The sequence below is a fragment of the Strigops habroptila genome, chromosome 6 (genome assembly GCF_004027225.2).
Source record: "Strigops habroptila isolate Jane chromosome 6, bStrHab1.2.pri, whole genome shotgun sequence".
NCBI lineage: Eukaryota > Metazoa > Chordata > Aves > Psittaciformes > Psittacidae > Strigops > Strigops habroptila.
Window position 1 is genome coordinate 74,506,604 of NC_044282.2, and position 18,632 is coordinate 74,525,235.

Consider the following 18,632-nt stretch of genomic DNA (forward strand, 5'->3'; position numbering starts at 1 on the left):
CACTCTCATATAGTGGGTCAAAGCAAAGCTGAAACAAAACTAAAGGGAAACATCAATTGTAATCCAAATTGTTTTTTAAGGGGGTAGCACTGAAAAAGCTTTAGCACGGGTACAAATATTGATGATTTCACATGTATGCTGATGCACTCTTTAAAAAAACCAAAAAACCTAGTAGGTGTTGCAGAGCACATGGTGGTGCAGCCACTGCTGTTTTGCAGCGGAAGTTAAGGCATTCCATTTGCATGTCATTCTAGTTCAGTCCCCAAATGTGAAACAAGCAGGAAAACAGATTAGTAAGGAGGGTAATCACTTCTGAATGAGATCTGAAGGCCCTCATTTTTAACAAGTTTATTGTTCTAAGCATCTTGGAAAGCTGTTAATCTACACAACTGTTGCAAATGGGCTGGCCCTGTTGCACAGAGGGCTGCCATACCCAACACACTGGACATGGGGCTGTCTGGAGGTTCCTTCAGCATCAGCTGCACAAACCAGCTTCAAGGGACACACTGAAACCTGCTTTACGCAAAACCTAACTGTCTGTCTTTGAGCTAAAAAGGTTTTGATCGCCTCAGGTAATGAGACTGCAGGAGAATTCTTTCCATATACTACCAAGGCATCAGAATCAACCCAACTTCAGCATATTCTGGAAGGTCTCTCTCCTCCTGTAGGCTTCTCTGAGGGTTTGTGATCATGTTTGAGGGGAAGAGTCTCTTCCATCTGCTTTTTTATTCTTTCCATAATCTCTGACATGTTTTGAAGCTGTGCTTACTGTGTAAGTAAAAATATTCAACCAATAGCATATAGAGAACTTTTTGGGCTGGAAGTAAAACATAATAGGCAGATCCTTCCCCTGCATAACAGAAACCAAACCTTCAATTCGTCTTGGACTACAACCTACACAACAACCCTCAAAAAAAGTTGAATATTTCACCTTAACCTCAGTGCAGAGACTGCTCCAGTTCAGAGGGAGAAACACTGTGCCCTGGGACAATATTGGCATCCCTCAATTCCACACTCCCAAAGGGAAAAGACCTTTGGGCCAGCTTTGTGCTGGCCCGTGGGAGATGCCAGGTTGACTCTCAGAGTTCAATAGGTTGGGGGGGACTGTAAAAATACCACTGACAATGTGTTCAAGCCTTGGGGACAACTGTGATGAAACCAGCATGCTGCCAGATACATTTAGGATACATTAACGTGACATAGTGCTGTTGAGAAAGTAAAAGGGAATATTCCGAAGGATGCTGCTTGTTCTCAAATGGCAGGTTTCTGTTGGAATAAGCCTGATGTTATTTTCTCCACCCCAGAGATGTGTTTTCCCAGATACATTTTGAACAGTTCCCTCCTACACATGAATACAAAGCAGATTCACATTCAAAGCTTTTACACTGCACCCACAGAAGTGTGCATGTAAAAGCGTATGAGCAAATTTTGTAACCATATGCCTAATAATCCAGTTTATGGTACAAAGGTCTGTACTCACCACTTGTGAGGGCTACTTTGAAAACCTGTATAATTCAGATCATGTTGTTTTAAAGGAGTAAATAATCAAAAGGGTGATATTTCAAGAGAGAAGATCCAAGTTCTTAACTTCTTTAACTTCTCCCCTTTATCAGAGCATATGATTACAAATGATGCATAGTAACACACTGGGGAACAGGCTCTGAGACAGACAGCTCATGGAGAGTGAGACAAGCCAGTATGTTAAGAAACCAGACAACCAGACAAACATGCCAATGGTGCTTTTTGTTTTCTACACATTTAACCTGCTTCAAAGGGTTTTCCATCACCAGGTATATTACAAGTGTTTTCAGTTTATGTAGAGTCATGCAAATCAAACTAAATGGAAGCTGCAAACGTAGGATATGTGTTAGCAGTTAGTAGAATGCAAATGCAAATATATTTTTGCCTCTTGTATTAGTAACATAAATATAGTCTTCACACAAGCTTGTTTTACTTCTTATCATATAAAGCCTTTGCCAGTTAAACCAGACCCAGTTCAGAAGTTATCCCTTTGCTGAAGTGAAGCTGAATTCCTACATAACACACAGCAGAGCTTACACTTGTCCTGGATGGCCTGGGACAGCCCCACCAGTGACCAAGGGGTCCCGTGGTGTGGGAGCACTGCTCCTGGAGCTCCCACACCATGAGACTGCTACCACAGCACCTCCCACGGGCACCCCACTTCTGAACCACACAGGCAGAGCAAAGAGGGTGCCAATCAGAGGAGGAAAATGGAAGAGAAAAGTAAGGGCATGTGGGGAGGGCACGAGGACAGACATGGAGAGGGAGAAGAAGAAAAACAAGAAGGTTGGGGAGAGGAGAGAGAAACAACAATTCATTAATTACTTAACTGAATGCAGCACATACACCCACAAGACATTTTAGAACTGTTCCTCAGCCTCATCTTTCCTGTTATTTTTCCATCCTAAAGCTATGACTGCTGATGGAGACAGTAAATCTTGGGTCCGCCCCAAAAAATACCACACTGTGATTTATTTCAAGTCCTGCAAGTAAAATCCATCATGTAATTCCTCCATTCCTCCACGATATTTGGAGAATCATCATTATTTTCATCATGTAAATAAACGAGACAGGAAAAGTACATTTAATAAAGGGCCTTCATTTTCTTTTCTAAGCAAAAACCTTAATATTATCCCCAAGCTTGCCATAGATAAGTTTTTTGCCCTTTATAATAATGAAATTTCTCTGCCCAGTTTGCTCAAGGGCCCAATACTCTGGAGATCCAGAGAAAACCAGTGGTAAACAGGTTTCCTTTCCATCTTGCTGGATTGTGCTAAGCACAGGGCATGCGCTGGGTAGTAACAGCAGCTGCTCAAAGTCACAGTTATCTTGTGTATTATTACGTCAAATCTGCCCTCCTACTCTCTTTCCCATGATGGGGGAGAGAAGGGACAAGAATTGCTGGCTCCTCTCTTTTGACAGCAGAGTAAGTCTTTGTATGAATTTGGGGGGGAGTCCTTCCTAAATTGTTGATTCCTTTCCAGAAGGGTGGTGGTTGTTGCAAAGCTTTCCCCTCACTGCCTCTATCAGCTCCCAACCAGATACTTGAAATCTTCTCAGGAGACACATCTGAGTTCCCAAGGTCAAACTCCTCCTGAATTGTACAATGATTTGTTACTTCTAGAGAGATAATGTGCTTTGAGTTTGTCAGTCACCACTCTTCATATTACAGAAGGAGAGAGTCCTGCAAGCTTGTTCTAGCAAAGACAAAGGCTAAAAAGATGGAAATGTAGCTATTATAAAGAGGAAAATAAACCAGCCATCTTGAACCAAAACTGTCTCCTAAGTGTCACATAGTACCTTTGAAGCGTATTTGTATTATCTAAGCAGGGAAATGAGTTGTTCAGCACCAGTTCACCTTCTGAATAGTACTATTTAAAGAAAAAAACATAGTGAGCTTAAAGTCCCTGTTCCCAAGAAGCAGCTCAGAACAACAGCCCCAGCTATTCCTGTCTCTTGCTCAAGCTGGAGGCTGGAAGCTTGGTTTTCTCTCTTTTCTTTTCTTAATTTAAACTTCCTTTCTTCAATTCTGGTGTTCTACCCACTATACCTATGAATAACTCGCTATACCTACAAATAACTCATTTATACCTATGAATAACTCTCTATACCTATGAGTAACTCACTATCCTTCCTTTCTCAGACACACAATGAAAATATAATGTGGTGACACGTCTCAGATCCTCATTGCACTCTGCGATGAAGCAGAGCAGCAGTTTTTCAGGTCTCGTGATGAACTCACTGCTTCTACCTTAAAGGACCTTCCAGCCTGCAACATGGTTTTCAAAATGTAGACTGTGTTATGAAACTCAGAGTATTCACAGTGTGCAAATCCAATCAAATGCACAACCTTTGGGGTCTTCATACAGACATATAGCATAATTACAAAGAGAAAAGATTTGGGAGTCGAACACGGTCAGACGAACCCTTCACTGGCTGCTGTATTACTTTGTATTCTCAGAAAAGATGGGATCTGGCACAGCTATGAAGCTTGCCTAATAATTCATATGGCTACAAGAGAAGTCAGCTTCAGCCTGAAACACTCATAATTGAGAGTGTCGAGATCCTGCATAAATTGTGCACATACTGGTACAACTGTGGCCAAAAAACTGAAGTCACTGACTACTGCAGTAGCCAACACATGAATCTCATCTTACTGCATCCAAAACCAATGACCTTTCACAGCTTCAGGCCCTATCCCAGCACGACGCTCTCAGAAACTGCAGTTTTGCCTGCATTTCACCCGGAAATTTCTGCTTCTAATTGTTTGACTATAAGTTCTGGTAATTATATTAATCTGATGTAGAAAGGGAAGTGAATTTATCTTTGCCTAACAAGCTATATATGAAAAGTATGGGATCTGTTGACAATTTTATCAGAACAGCAAATTGCAAATGCCAAAGATGTGATTATATTGAGGTAGCTGTAATTGAAACATATAAAAATGTGTCGAATAGCTGTGTCTCTTCAGAAGAGGTGGAAAGGACAGTTACAAGGGATTACTTTTAAGCTATTTTAAAATGAAGCACAAAACTTGATTACATAGAGGCGGTAAGAAGAAAAGAAGACATGGAGAATGTTAAAGCCTAGAACTTGTTATGGGATAGCTTATTCTTTCAGATAGGCCACAGGAAGCTATTTTCATGTACAGTCATTATGAAGAGATTATTATGGAAGGCATTATTACTCGAAGGCAACCTCACTGCAGAGGAGGTGTCTACCCATTTAAATAGGCCCACCAGCTGTAAACAGAGTGGGTAGTGTGGAAACACTAGAAGAGTTTCCAGCTGCAGTGTTGCTTTGTGGTGTTGGATAGCACATTTTCCCTGCCTTAGGGATTATCAGCGAGTGTGACAAGCAGGAAGCCTGCTTTGCAGTACCATAGGTTTTGTTTATAGGGTTGAAAAAAGCAAACTGTTCATTGCAGGGTGCCTTCCTCCACAGCAGCACAGCAGTTTTGTTGCTGCATCAGCTGAATCAGCTTATGCAGTGTAGGACTGAGGATGTGGACAGACTCAGAAGTCAGGAAGAGTACGTGGCAGACAGATACTCCTTAGAGAAGCTGGGTACTTGCTTGCCTCAGAGAGCAGACCCAGGGCCAGGTTTCAAGAAGGAAAGCTTCCTAGGGAACCAAAGGGACCGTGGTGGTTTTTGCTCCTGGACTGAAAATAGTGCTGGCAAACTGCAGAAGAGACTGGTGCTTACGCTCATATTGTTGGTAATTCACTAGTACAAAACAATTTTAAGCCCAGCTTAATTGGTCAATTAAACTGGCTCTACAGTTGCTTTTGCATCATCAAAGCAGAATAAAGCAGCTGGAAGGTATAAGGGTTTCTGGTGTAAAACATCTGGTGCCGTACCACTGGCACTTGCTATTTCATGTGTAATAACAATTTAGCACTATTAGCTCAAAATAAAATAAATTGCTTCCTTTTCTTAACTCAATCTCAAAACATTCATGTTTACTAGATAATACCCTTTTTATAGAAAAATGGAATGACTAATCCTCCTGGTGCATGTTTTTGTTAAAATATTGTGATGAAAAGAAGGGGGTGCAACATTTTTCTTCTCATTTTTCACACCCAGCATCTGTTGTCCTGTTCAAATACTGAGTGAAGACATTATTATTACTTTCTATCCATTCTCTGAAAGCTTTAAAAACATAAACTCATTTATTTTTCAAAGGTCTGCATGAAATCAGGCACTAATCAGGCACTCACTCCATTTTGCATCTTGAAAGTCAGGGCACCAAGGAGATTTAAAGCCAAAAATCTGAAAAGATGGCACTAGTTTTCCATAGTGAGGTAAGAGAACCTGAGACCTTCATCTGTTCAATGTGTTACATGTTTGTTCAACACACTGCTTAACTGATCTGCACTTGCAGCCATGAGTGTGCAGTTTGCCTGCAAATTCAGATGTACTCCTCTGAGCTGGCAGCAGGAACTGAGGTGGTACATGGTGAGAGGCTGCCTGCAGAATGCTCTGTTTGCCTACCACTACTAGGAGCCCTGTGACAGAAGCAGAAGACAGCTCTCCACAGGCTCCAGAGCTTTCTCGCCATCCCAGCCTCTTTCTCCACCCAGCACTCTCATCTTCTGCAGTATCTGCAGCAGGGATCCTGCAGTGCACCAGCGCTTCCTTCTGCGCCTGCTGTACTCCCTGAGGACGCGTATCCTGTTCTCTAACTAGGGCAGGATCCCTGGGGAGAACAATATGCCATTGCACTACTGCTATTGTTATAGTCATGTGTTCTGGGCAAACTGAGGGGAAACAACCAAGCTGAAATTGTTTCTGTGGGTTAACCCGCAGCAGCCTTTTGTCAGTGCCCAACATTTGGCAAAGGCAAGAAAACTCATGATAAAAGAATGACCACTGATGAAAAGAAATTCTATCAAAAGAGACTGCATGGATTCACAGCTGAGGCATCAACTGGATTCACTGGTGTAGATTTACTGGTCTAGATCAGGAAGGGGAATGTACTTTACTGGTTATAGATTCTTCTCTACCAGCAATCCTGTCTCAGTCAGAGTTTTCACTCACTCACTCCCCTAGGTCTGTGTTCCAGTGGACCTCACTGTCTATGCTCAGCTCTTACCTCTTTTTCTTTACTGTCCTCTCCAATACTGTTCTCCTTCCAGCTTATTTTTTCCAAACTAATTCAGCCTAAGGCCAATGTGAGCCATGGGAAATTTCAGCTTTAACAATAACAACCTGACACAATTATAACCAGCTGAAAACCTTTCAATGAAAACATCACCAAAGGCCTCAATTACAAAGCATTTACAAGCTCACCCTGTCCCCAACGCCCTGCCGCAAACAAATGCACAGCTACACCTGCTAATTAGGAAAGAATATAACTGCTTATGTGACAGTAGCAGAGAACACAACACTCACAGGTGTTTCACTTACAAATACGTATTATTCTTCATCATATTAACACGTTGAACACCATTTTAAATATTATCTTGTGAATTTGCATATTCCTGTCTTATTTTTAAGGACTCATTTTAGTTGAATGAGAAGAGATTCAAAAGAATGCAATGTACATTTGGAAATGAATGCCTTTGCGTGACATACCTCTCTTCTACTGAAACTTCCTTCAGCTGCTGATGTGGTTTTGTCCCTTCCATTTCTCGGATGCTTACTGCATAGATCTTAGTGGTATAGTCAATTGCTTTTTCTCTTGCAACATCACTATCATAACCTTAGAAAAATAAAACATAAAATAAAGCAAACTACCCTTGTTTCACAGTGGAAGAGCAGAAAACAGGAAAATCTGCACCAATAAAAAGAAGGAAACAAATCCTACCAAGCTCTCCCTACACTGAGCTTTAGCACATGAATGTTTCTCGCCCACTTCAAGTTAAACGCCTGTGTGAGTCTTTGTGGAACAAAGACTAAATTAAACCCATGTTTCATATAACCCTTTTTACCTCCATCTTCTTCTGCATCTGTGTCTGATTCTTCACTATCAACCAGCTTACTCTCCTGAATGCCCAATAATTCTCTGGTCCAGATCATCAAAGCTGTATCAGCACCACCTACAGTCAGCAGCACAGAATCATTGTGTAACCACCGCACGTTGGTTACCTGTGCGCTGTGACCCACGTACTTCTTGAATTTTGCATGTTGGCCCTGTGTAGCACAAAGAATTCAAGTATTAGCAGCCTGACATGCCACGAACAGGGTCTTCCTTAATTCCTCTGCTTCTGCAGTTTCCAATCACAGAAATAAACACACTTATTACCTTCACTGGATATGAAAAAAGCTTCACAAACCCAAAATCATCTCCTGTAGCTAATAGTGTTCCATCTTTCGTAAGGCTGGCTGCATTCACAACAGTCACATCACTGTGCATGGGCCAAATTCCTTCACAAGTAGAGCCAAGAACACATGTCCAGGTGTCCCACTCGATCTTCTCTATCTGCAATCAAAATATCCCCAGAAGACACTGTCTTAATACATCAAATGCACACTGGTTTCACACCTATATTTTTCTATGTTTGATATTAACTTGATTTCAGTGTTTTTAGAAACTGTTCACTGTTTACTGCTTGTTAATACAAACTGCAGATCTTCAGAAAAAGGCTAAAAACTTTAAATATTCCCACTTTCCCAAGGTAGAACATGGTTTGGATACAAATCTCCTTAAAGATTTTCTGGGCTGCTAAACACTGGCAGTTTTGTACAAGAATTATGTGTCACAAATGATCTACATCATTAAATCCAGGCCATACTCTTTAGAGAGGGTATAACCTGGATGCACACTCATTACACAGAAAACCATGGCAGGGGGTTTGAACTAGATGATCTTAAGGTCCTTTCCAACCCAAACCATTCTATGATTCTATGAAAAAGGTGACTCTTCAGGAAAGGGGTTATGGAAAATGACTGCTATCAAACAACCAGCAATAAACTTAGAGATACAAGCAGAAGCTTGCAAGTCCTACCATTTACAAAGGCTAGGAAAGATGCTGTACAGAATGATTAAATCTAATTCTAGCCACTGTAAATTTTAAAAGGAAGTAGTATTTTAAAAGGAAAAGCTATACCATTTGAAGACAAAATATGCTAATTCTCAACAGTCCTGAAAAATAACTTTCACAGTGAAAAGGTCCAATAAGCATAATTCGTACCTCAGCAATTCTTATAATATGCCTTTTCCCCCTTGGTGCTTCAAAAAATAGCTGTTCTTTGGCACCAGAATTGACTTGCAATAACTTTCCTGGGTATGAAATAAGAGTTTATTATATTCTTATTCATTATTATGAATATATGAACTTTCTTTTGATTGAGTGAAGAGATTTCTAGAGGTAAGCTAAAGCAGAGGCTTAGAATCGCTCTCAGAAGAATCCTATACTCCTGATTCACTGCAGAAATAGTATTTTAAATACTATCCATCATCCCTAAAAAATTACTGTCTTGCAGCAAATCACATTCTTCTGATGACACATATTTTGCTTGTGTTTTCATCACCATGATAATGGGAAGTAAAAACTATAAATGTGTATGCTTTTAATTTCATAATCATTCTGCAAGACAGCTTTGCCAAAAGCTAAAAGCACTGTAAATTCCTGTCTGTTTTGCAGTGCCTAACTGGCATATAGTCCAGTTACACATCAAACTGTCCTTCAATATGAAGTTTACTATACCCATACAAATACTGTGATATTACAAAGATAATCCTGTATGCAATTGATAGTACATTGGATTATCAACTGATAGGAACTAGTGCAGCTCCAGCACTGCTCTATTTTCAGTGGGCATCTTGCCCGTTGTTACATGAGCCATAGTCAGTCTGTTGGGGTCACTGACAAGCAGAAGTGCAATATGCTGTAGGAGCATCATGCCCTTCCTACCCGACCTGTATAATGCAGTTTATACAATTTAGAATATTAATCCTTTACATCTAGAAGTTCAATTAGAGTTGCCAATAAACACCATAAAGGACAGAAAGGATTCTCAGTTTTCTTACACTTTATATCTGCACATGTTACACATCCAGTAACTGGTTACTACAGATATACAGGTAGTATCGGACAACTTGCTATTATCACTTTACAACTGTCAGTAGTCAGTTATGAGGGTTGTAAGCAGTCACACAGCAGCAGCTCAGCTGTAGCATGGCTTTCTATTGCTAGCTTAAGAATGGCACCCAGACCTGAATGGATTCTGCAAGGAGTTTAGCTCCTATTGTGGTTAGTGAGCCTGCTCCACATTTTGGGACTAGCACAACAGGGGAAGCAGGGCTCAGACACACAGGTGGTTCTACACAGAATCATATTAGGTCTGAGAAGGCTTATTTGCATGAGTTCATTATCGATCCTGCTAGATGTAATTAGCTGTGACAATAAGGCTCTCTAATTTCATTGCAGTGATTGCCATGTAATGATCAGCAAAGAAGCAAGCAAATTGGACACCAGCAAATGTAATTGCACTGAACCCATATGGTGCTTAATGTTGAAACATCATTTGCATTAGTACTGACAGTTTATGTTAATAACTGGTACGAGAACAGCTTTCTGATATTCACTTTCACAGGCATTTTAAATCTGTATCTCTGGTCAAACATTTTACCTCTCGAGTCCCAGTCAATGTGTGTGATATAGCTTGATGCACCTTTACAAATGCCAACTCTTTTGCTGGTAAGCACATTGTAAATATCTACAAAATTATCATGGGAAGCCACAGCTAGGTACTTTCCCGATTCTGTAAAGAAGAGACACTGAGGTTATTAAAGCTGTACATGTTATAATTATTATTGTTATGCATTTTTACTATTGTAGAGCAACAAATGCACCAGTTTGGTGTGGGCCCCATTATACTGGGCTGCATACAACTGCACAGAATTGTAAAGTATTTAAATGGAGAACACATAAAGCCAGTCTACGTTCTGGACATTCAGTCTTTTGTCTAGAGGAGAAAAACAAACTCCAAGCTGAATGCTACCCTTTCACCTTATCATCTGATTATACCTCGTGAAAACTTTATATCTGAGATCATTTCCTTTCTGTGGTGAAAAGAGACCATGTCTTCAACAGTGTCAGCATTTACCACCAGAAAACTCCCATCGTTCAAGCCTACAGCCAAGGCTTTCCCATCGGGAGAAAAGGCACAGCATCGTCCACCTGCAGAAGAAAAGGGAAGGGAGTATCTTCAGGTTTACAAACTTGGGAGTGAGAAAGCCATCAGTAAACTGCAACTGAAAGGTTTTTACATCAAGTACGTACCTTTTAAATAGATTTGTTATTTATTAAAACTAATATATGACAGGAGGGCTATGATTAATGTTTTACTAAATGAGAATGTACCCTCTGCATAGGCCGTTCTTAAGTTGACAATGGTGATGTGAACAGACTTGGAATGGGTTTAGGTGCAAATACCACCTTCCAACTATGTTCTAAACACACCAATGATAGAAAAAGCAAACCAAAACAAAAGATCAGAAAGGATATCCAGATGGAAAATTCAAAGACTCATTATGGCATAACCACATGTCTTTCAAGGATACTACACTGAAAGCTTCTTGGTTATATGACTGAATAATGGTTCTTGTTGGGTGGAGCACATTTAAAACTACACTTCCTCCACCTACTTTTGGCCTCAACATTATTTCTGACCATACTCTCTCATACAGCTATCCTACTCCACCCCTGAGTTCACCTGACTCTGTTTTCCCTCATCCAGTTAGAGTTCCTGTGCTCTCCATCTGTCACTGAAAATGAAGTGTGTTGAATTTACACCATAAAATTTCCTGAAGGATATCAATGAGTCAATGAAGTAAGCATAATTTTAGGAAGGCAGCATTTCGGCACAGGTCATTCAATTTTATACAGAGGGCAGGAGAACTGTCCATTTTCAGAGAAGTTGGTATAACATGTGAAGTTCATGTTGCCACTGACTGTGCTCACCATGCAGAACATTTTACATTTGTCTTCATAAGGAAACTTTTTAATGTCAGCAAAAATAAATGCTGGCTTTAAATAAATATTCTTAGGAAGGAAAATGATTCTGAGGTCAACTCATTCCACTTGGAATCCAAGGAAAATAGATTAAAGTTAATTTTATTATCATTCATTATGATAGATTATCATCCTTTTTCTTTCTACCCTTTTCATTGACTTGACACATGCCAAAGACAATTTTCTTCCTATGCTCACAATTTCTTAATGACTGTGTCCTCTTCCTACCTAATTAATGCCTCTGATGGCACTGAAAGCAAGGACGGGACTGTCACAGGAACAGAGTGGTATCACGACTGTATGGCCAAATGAGAATTACCTTTCTTGAGTTTCCTCACAGCCAGCATGCGGTGCTGGGATGAGAGCTCCCAGATTCGGAGTGTTTTATCATCACTCACTGTTGCACAGACAGGCAAGAGGGGATGAGCTGCCAAGCCCCAGACTTCTCCTTCCATATGTCCCTAAAGGAAACCATTTAATATAAGAGAAAATAATGCATTTGGGTTTATGTAGTATCTTATAAGTTCCATGAAATAAGGCTTTCACCATCTCCTCCCAAAGATTTTCTACATTCAAAGAGACCTGACTGTTTGGTCTGTTTCCTCTGATAACCATGTTAAATATACTCTGCCAGTCTCCTCCACTGTTACTAGCTGTAATTCCTGTGCTTCCAATGCTCTTTCTTCCAGTCTTGAAATGAACAGGAAATAGTGATGCTCCAAACAGGACTTCATCCTGAAATCCTAACATGGGCTCCTCTGTCTTCAAGGCTCATGTCATTTTTGAGATCCTGAAGAACTTCTTTTCCCAACAAACATACTCAATTCTTTTAATCTTTCCTCAGAACTCAGTTTTCAATCTTTTTACTCACCCTTCCTGCTTTTTCTAGATTTCCTGTAACTTGCCACAGCCTGCTGGCCCTGCAGTTCAAGGTGAAATCACTTCTCGCTATGCTAAATCTGGATTTCAGTTTGGTAGCTGGTGTTTTTGTTGAGATGGAAAAATGCCATTAACAGAAAAAGGGGAGGAACTCTCATGACATCTTGATTACACCTTACGTATTTTCTATTTTGGCTCAAGCTGATGCATGCAAGGATGTAACTTAAGCTGGATGACAATTATAACACTTTATCAGAAAACTCACAGCAATCAGGTAATTTTAAGCTAATTTTACTATCATATGAGATTCATGTGAGATTGCAATTCCAAATTAGTGAATAAGTTAAATAATTTACAACTTTACATTTAGGTTAGCGAGGCTGTCATGCAGGAAATGACAATTCGGAAGATTACTTTGTGTGATCAGAACTGACTGGAAAGAAAAACACCAAAGAAATAATACATTGTAAAACATAACATTAATCTAGTCAGTTACAGACAACAAAAAGTAAAAACTTGACAGATTATAACTCACTAATTTATATATAGAATTTTCTACATATAGACATTAGGGTTATTCATGACACTAAATGAAAGCAACATCGAATACAGCAGTGGGCGTATATATGATTTGTTTTAACCAAACTATGTAAAACACTTTGTCTTGCAAAAAGAGATCTCTTTAAACTGCCTACAAAATTCATAAAAAGCCTCATCAACCTTTGGACTTAATGGACTCTTCATTTTACCTTCGAAATTCTGAATCCACAGTGAATCTCAAAGTCATTTACATAAGAAAGCATCAGCTTCTGCCTGAGCAAGGAAAGGAATGGTGGCCAACAGGGTTAATGAAAACAGAAAGGAAAGGACTGGGAAAATCTTATAATGTCTGCTGTATCTACAGGGAATATTTTGATATGGGAGATCCATACATACCTGAACAAGTAGAGTCATAGGACCACTTTTATCAATTTCAAGTATCTCTCCATTTTTAGTTCCCACTAGTATATGTCCATGTCCTAGACTGATGGCTCGAATTGAGGGATTGTCTTCTAGCAGTAAACCTGAAGAATATAAAAATGTTAGTTTAAGGTTTTTATTGTGAAATCAAAAAGAGCCTCATATCACCCATAGTTTATACAGCTTATATTACCTATAATTACAATCTGTTTAAAATCATGAGCCATGAGATACATTTGCCTGATCAAACTACTACATAATCCATGGATTTAATTAATAGTTCAAAGGAGGGGAGCTTGTGCTAGTCTATACTGTGGCAATATAAAGACTGGTATTTTACTGCTTTAACCATGACAGCATATCAGGGGTTCAGCTGCTCCAGCACCATGGATATAAAGTCTGTGATTAGCTTGAATGTCACTGTACAGGCTTTCACCTGGCACCCGTGGAAGTAGAATTTAACAGTGCTTTCCAGCTCACAGAGACCCTGCTCTCACCACATGAAATGTGGCCAGCTGAGGCAGCTAGCTGCTAAACAGAACAGGCTTTGGAGCCGCCAGGCTCACAGGTTTGTGACATTCCTTTTTAAAATCATTTCTTCAGTGAAAACAAAGCCAAATGTCACAGAAGAGAGGAGGAAATAGCAGAGCAAACTAGAAATGGCAAAGATTGCGTGAAATACAACTTGTAGCAATCCAAACAGAAAATTCCAGCATGGGGTTTTCCAAGCACTGTTCCCTTTGTTTTCTGGTAAGATTTGGCACCTATTGCTGCTGTTTTACCAGCCTTCCTGCATATATTCTTTATTAGAACACATTGACAGATAATACCTTTAGAACTAGCAGATAGTGCTGCTCTTTTAATAGCGTATGTCTTCAGACATCGTTCAAACATATCATCCCAAAGAGCTACGATTCCATCTTTTCCACCAGTTACAAATCCCTATGTGATCACAGAATGGAAATACAGACAAATGTTCAGTGCTCATACATTAACATTTAAAAAGACATGTCCAAAGGCAGTATAAATTTTCCCCTGCATTTTATTTCTGTGTTGAATTAAAAATGCTGGAGCCTATACCTATGAGGGAAAATACAGAAGGGGAGAAGATTAAAGAGTTGCTTTTCTAGGGTTATAGTTTTCTAGACTTATAACCCCACAGTTTGCACACTATTGTAAGTACTAATGCTGAATCATAATATTTTTCTGCATGTGGAAATAAGCTACGTGCTTCATTCTTAGAAGAGACAGTAGTTGGTAAAATTTCTCAAGTTATTCCAAATTCAATGGACTTAGCAGATGCTTCAAACCGAGTTCTAATAATGCACAGGAACCAATTCTTTGATTAATACCCTTGGTAGACTCTCTTTATCTGTGCCAAGTGAGTGTAAAACACAGCATAACTAACTAACCAACAAAAAAGTAAGGGAAAGGATGTTCAGAAGTTGGAGTGCCAAGATCAAATAGAAAAATTGATGGAAAAGCTGGGAACAATCAGGTAGGGCCAGAAAGGATGGAGCCTCAGGGCTCTTAAGTGACCTTGATCTATAAAAATGTTTATAGTTAATATTCTTCTCCTGCTATACTTCTGAAGTTGAAACTATAACTTCAAAAAGGATATTCCATTATCACCATCTTCAAATTACCAGTGGCAAAACTTTGCCCCAACCTCATTTATGTGATGTCAATAATATGTTTTGCCATAGTTTCTTTTAAAGATTTATTGATGCAACTGAAGGAAAATACTTTTGATATCTGGAATAATTAACTCAAAAGAGCAAAATCCTTAGATATTTGAAGTCTTGATTCCTTAAGATACCGTGATAATATTATTAAAAATTCATGTTTCGTATTTTGGAAATTGGTAATTGATACTGATATCAGAGGGAAATTGACAACCCCACTTGGATTACTGCATACAGTTTTGTTGTTCCCAGCATAAGACAGACATGGAGCTGTTGTAGCAAGTCCAGAGGAGGCCACGAGGATGCTCAGGGGCTGGAGCACCTCCCGTACACAGACAGGCTGAGAACATTGGGGCTGTTCAGCCTGGAGAAGAGAAGCTGCGTGGAGACCTCAGAGCAGCTTCCAGTGTCTGAAGGGGGCTACAAGGATGCTGGGGAGGGACCTTCATCAGGGACTGTAGCGATAGGACTAGGGGTGATGGCTTCAAACTGGAATGGGGAGATTGAGATGAGCTCTGAGGCAGAAGCTCTTCCCTGTGAGGGTGCTGAGGCGCTGGCACAGACTTTTCCCAGAGAAGCTGTGGCTGCCCCATCCCTGGCAGTGTTCAAGGCCAGGTTGGACACAGGGGCTTGGAGCAACCTGCTCTAGTGGAAGGTGTCCCTGCCCGTGGCAGGGGTTGGAACTGGATGAGCTATAAGGTCCCTTCCAACACAAACCAGGCTGGGATTCTGTGATTCTATAGTGCAAAAATATTTTGGAGATCAAGTTGAAGAGGCAATGAATGGTTCCTGTTACTCTCCTGTGGTTTACAAATATGACAGTGACACACAGCGAGAAATAAATGCTGCATATTCACTAGTCAGAAAGTTATTGGTCAGGTAATGAGCACAAAATGTCTATCAAATAACAGAACTCATTAATATTGGGTTTGCGATTTTAATCACAGTCAGATTCATCCAGTGCAACTTGTTTTTTGTTATGGTTTTGCTTATTAAAGCATCTTCAGTGTTAATGCAATGCAGGACAACGTATTGCTCACGTACACATGTACAAACCCTGAGTAACTTCGTTGGAGGTATGTTAGATACACACTTCTAAAATCCAGTGTTGCAACAGAACCAATAAAGATGAATGGGTCACATCAGATGCCAAATACCTTATCCAACGCGTGCATGGCAAAGACAGGCCCATCATGGGCTTTCACTGTCTTCAGCAACAGAGTATCCTTCCAGATATAAATGTCTCCAGTAGCAGCACCAGAGAAAACCAGATCTTCTATTCGCCCGTATGAGACGCTCATCATAGTTTCCAGTTTCCCAGTAGTTCCAAATGTTCCTCGTTTTGATGTAAAGCCTCCACCTGCACCATGAACAAAAGGAAGCCTGTCTGTATTTCAGTTTGCAGCCATAGTGATGTAAAGACAAATGTCTTGGCCCCATCATTCCCTCTGATTATCTATGATAGAGTAGATCGTAGAAATACCGAAAACAGAGTGCACAAGGGACAAACATAATAGAAGAAAATCAATGTAGTAATGACAGTTTTGAAGCAGCACAGAGTCTATTTTTCAGACTGTTCTTTCCAAGCAAATGGTAAATTTGGTGAGGAATTGTGTAAAAAGGATTAACACAATGGCTGGTAGGATAGTTTTTGCACAGAACATCCTGCCAAGCTTTTTCTCTTTAAAGGTACCACGATTACCCATGAGATAGTAGAGGTTTGTTTTACTTGTCCACTGGCAACCTGACAATTTGACAGCAGTTTTGCAGAATAAATGGCAGGATTTTCTCCTCTTCTGATCATCAGAAAACCAAGTTGCCACAGTGTTACTTCAGTTCAGAAAGCAGGAGTAGCCTTATGCACCCATGAATTGAGTACTTCTAGACTAAAATACACATATAAGTACAAAATAAAACAGCAGCGGTGTCCTTTTGTCAAGTCATCATGTATTTCACAAATAACTACACTGAGAGTCCCACTGAGCAAATCTCAATTCAAAATATACCATTTTTATTGCAAAGAGACTATACTTTGAGTAAGATAACTGCATAATGCAAATTCATGCAATAGAATTTAGCAAGCAGCAATGCAAGTGTATTTAATCACTACAAAAATAACCTAAACACAAAATATGCAGGAAAAAATGCAATTTTTAATCTGAGAGCACCTGAACCACTTGAATGCTGTCAAGTATGGTGTAAGTATAGGAGCTTCATAAAGCTATGCTATTTTGAGTTGTCTTGAGTTCTATTTTTAGCTGCCCTTGCCCTGCGAACCTTTGCTGAATGTCACACACAGAAGATGCTCTCCAGGATCTTTTGACCAAGTACTCGTGTAGTGTGTATACAATTAAAACTCATGAAGAACAAGAAGTCCAGCCTGGAATAAAACCCACCCTCGATCAGAAACCAGCTCTCTCTCAGTCTGCCACAAGTCTAGACCAACAGCTACTTCTCATTCTGAATATTTTGCTTGTTAGTTTGCAGAATCTTATCCTGTTTTTACATAATGGAAAACATTTTCTTTTTTCTTATTAGGAAAGGAAACTAAACTCCTGTGTCATATGGAAAATATATTACCTTGGTATCTTGATTCTTGTGATACTGAATTATGATTTTTAGCCTAATAGATAAAATTACTATAACTCAACTTCTGCAAAACATCCTATTTTTTATTTCTTATTTTCTTTTGCCCAGGCATACATTTTATGGTCCATCCTCAAACCTATCTTTTCAGCCTGGCACCTTGAAACATGTGCTTCCATCTCTGGAAGTCATCTCTGGTGACTGAAAACCAGTTCTATCTTGATTCTGAAGGGTTGCAAAGTGTCCCAGCAGTACCTGAAGAGCAAACACTACCATTTCCAGCAGTGGGCCAGAGGCACCTGAGATTTGTAGCTACCAGCTGCTGTTTTCACCACAAGGGTCATAATCTGCCCAAGTGAATTACAGGACTGTGTGTTTTCTGTGAGCCAAGGATGCTTGTCCAGGAGAAATCCTTCATAGTATGACTAGAGCTAAAAAACAAGTAGCTGAAAATGTCTTCCAAAGAGAAAGGACTACTGGGACATTTGCTGATTCAGATGTAGGTTTTTACCCCTTTCTTATTTTGGTAATTAGAAAATTGCTTTACAAATTAAACAGATTCTTAAACTGAGATCATGATGTTCTTGTATTAAAGAATACACACATTCTCAAACAAATTACATATAAAATATTCAATACAGTACCCGTTTGCTGCCAAAACTTGATGTGTTTCATTCCAACTGTGACTAGTTTGTCTACATGATGTGGATTACACTTCACTACAAATATTTTATCTTTATGGCCCCTGCAATAAAAATGAAAAATAAAAGTACATGGTAAGAGATGACCTAACATTCCAAATTGTTTTGTTCTAAATAGGCATTTAATTGTATGGACTAACACCGTCTTTAGCAATGAGAACCTAATCACCATGACTGTCCTACTGCTGGTGCACATAGAGCAGTTATGGGTCTGTAACACAGTGAGGACTGGTAGATGAGCCACAGAGCCTGTGTCCTCATTATTCCTCCCATCCTTACCCTATCCAACAGAAAGTAGAGCACTGTTTCTCATCTGCAAGAGTTTAGCCTTGGAATCC

At 39.8% G+C, this 18,632-nt stretch overlaps 1 protein-coding gene across 6 annotated transcripts in view; it reads right to left on the reverse strand.

Moving 5' to 3' along the window:
- Window positions 1–18,632, reverse strand: part of EML6 (EMAP like 6) — a 118,810-nt gene that overhangs the window by 23,157 nt on the left and 77,021 nt on the right. For all 6 annotated transcript variants that reach the window (XM_030489276.1, XM_030489275.1, XM_030489273.1 and 3 more), the window contains exons 17-27: window positions 18,238–18,338; window positions 16,165–16,367; window positions 14,153–14,264; window positions 13,299–13,426; window positions 11,803–11,944; window positions 10,497–10,649; window positions 10,099–10,230; window positions 8,658–8,746; window positions 7,769–7,945; window positions 7,455–7,656; window positions 7,099–7,225 (exon numbers count right to left, since the gene is read on the reverse strand). In XM_030489276.1, coding sequence (XP_030345136.1) covers window positions 7,099–7,225; window positions 7,455–7,656; window positions 7,769–7,945; window positions 8,658–8,746; window positions 10,099–10,230; window positions 10,497–10,649; window positions 11,803–11,944; window positions 13,299–13,426; window positions 14,153–14,264; window positions 16,165–16,367; window positions 18,238–18,338 — 1,566 coding nt within the window. The remainder of the gene's footprint in view (window positions 1–7,098; window positions 7,226–7,454; window positions 7,657–7,768; window positions 7,946–8,657; window positions 8,747–10,098; window positions 10,231–10,496; window positions 10,650–11,802; window positions 11,945–13,298; window positions 13,427–14,152; window positions 14,265–16,164; window positions 16,368–18,237; window positions 18,339–18,632) is intronic.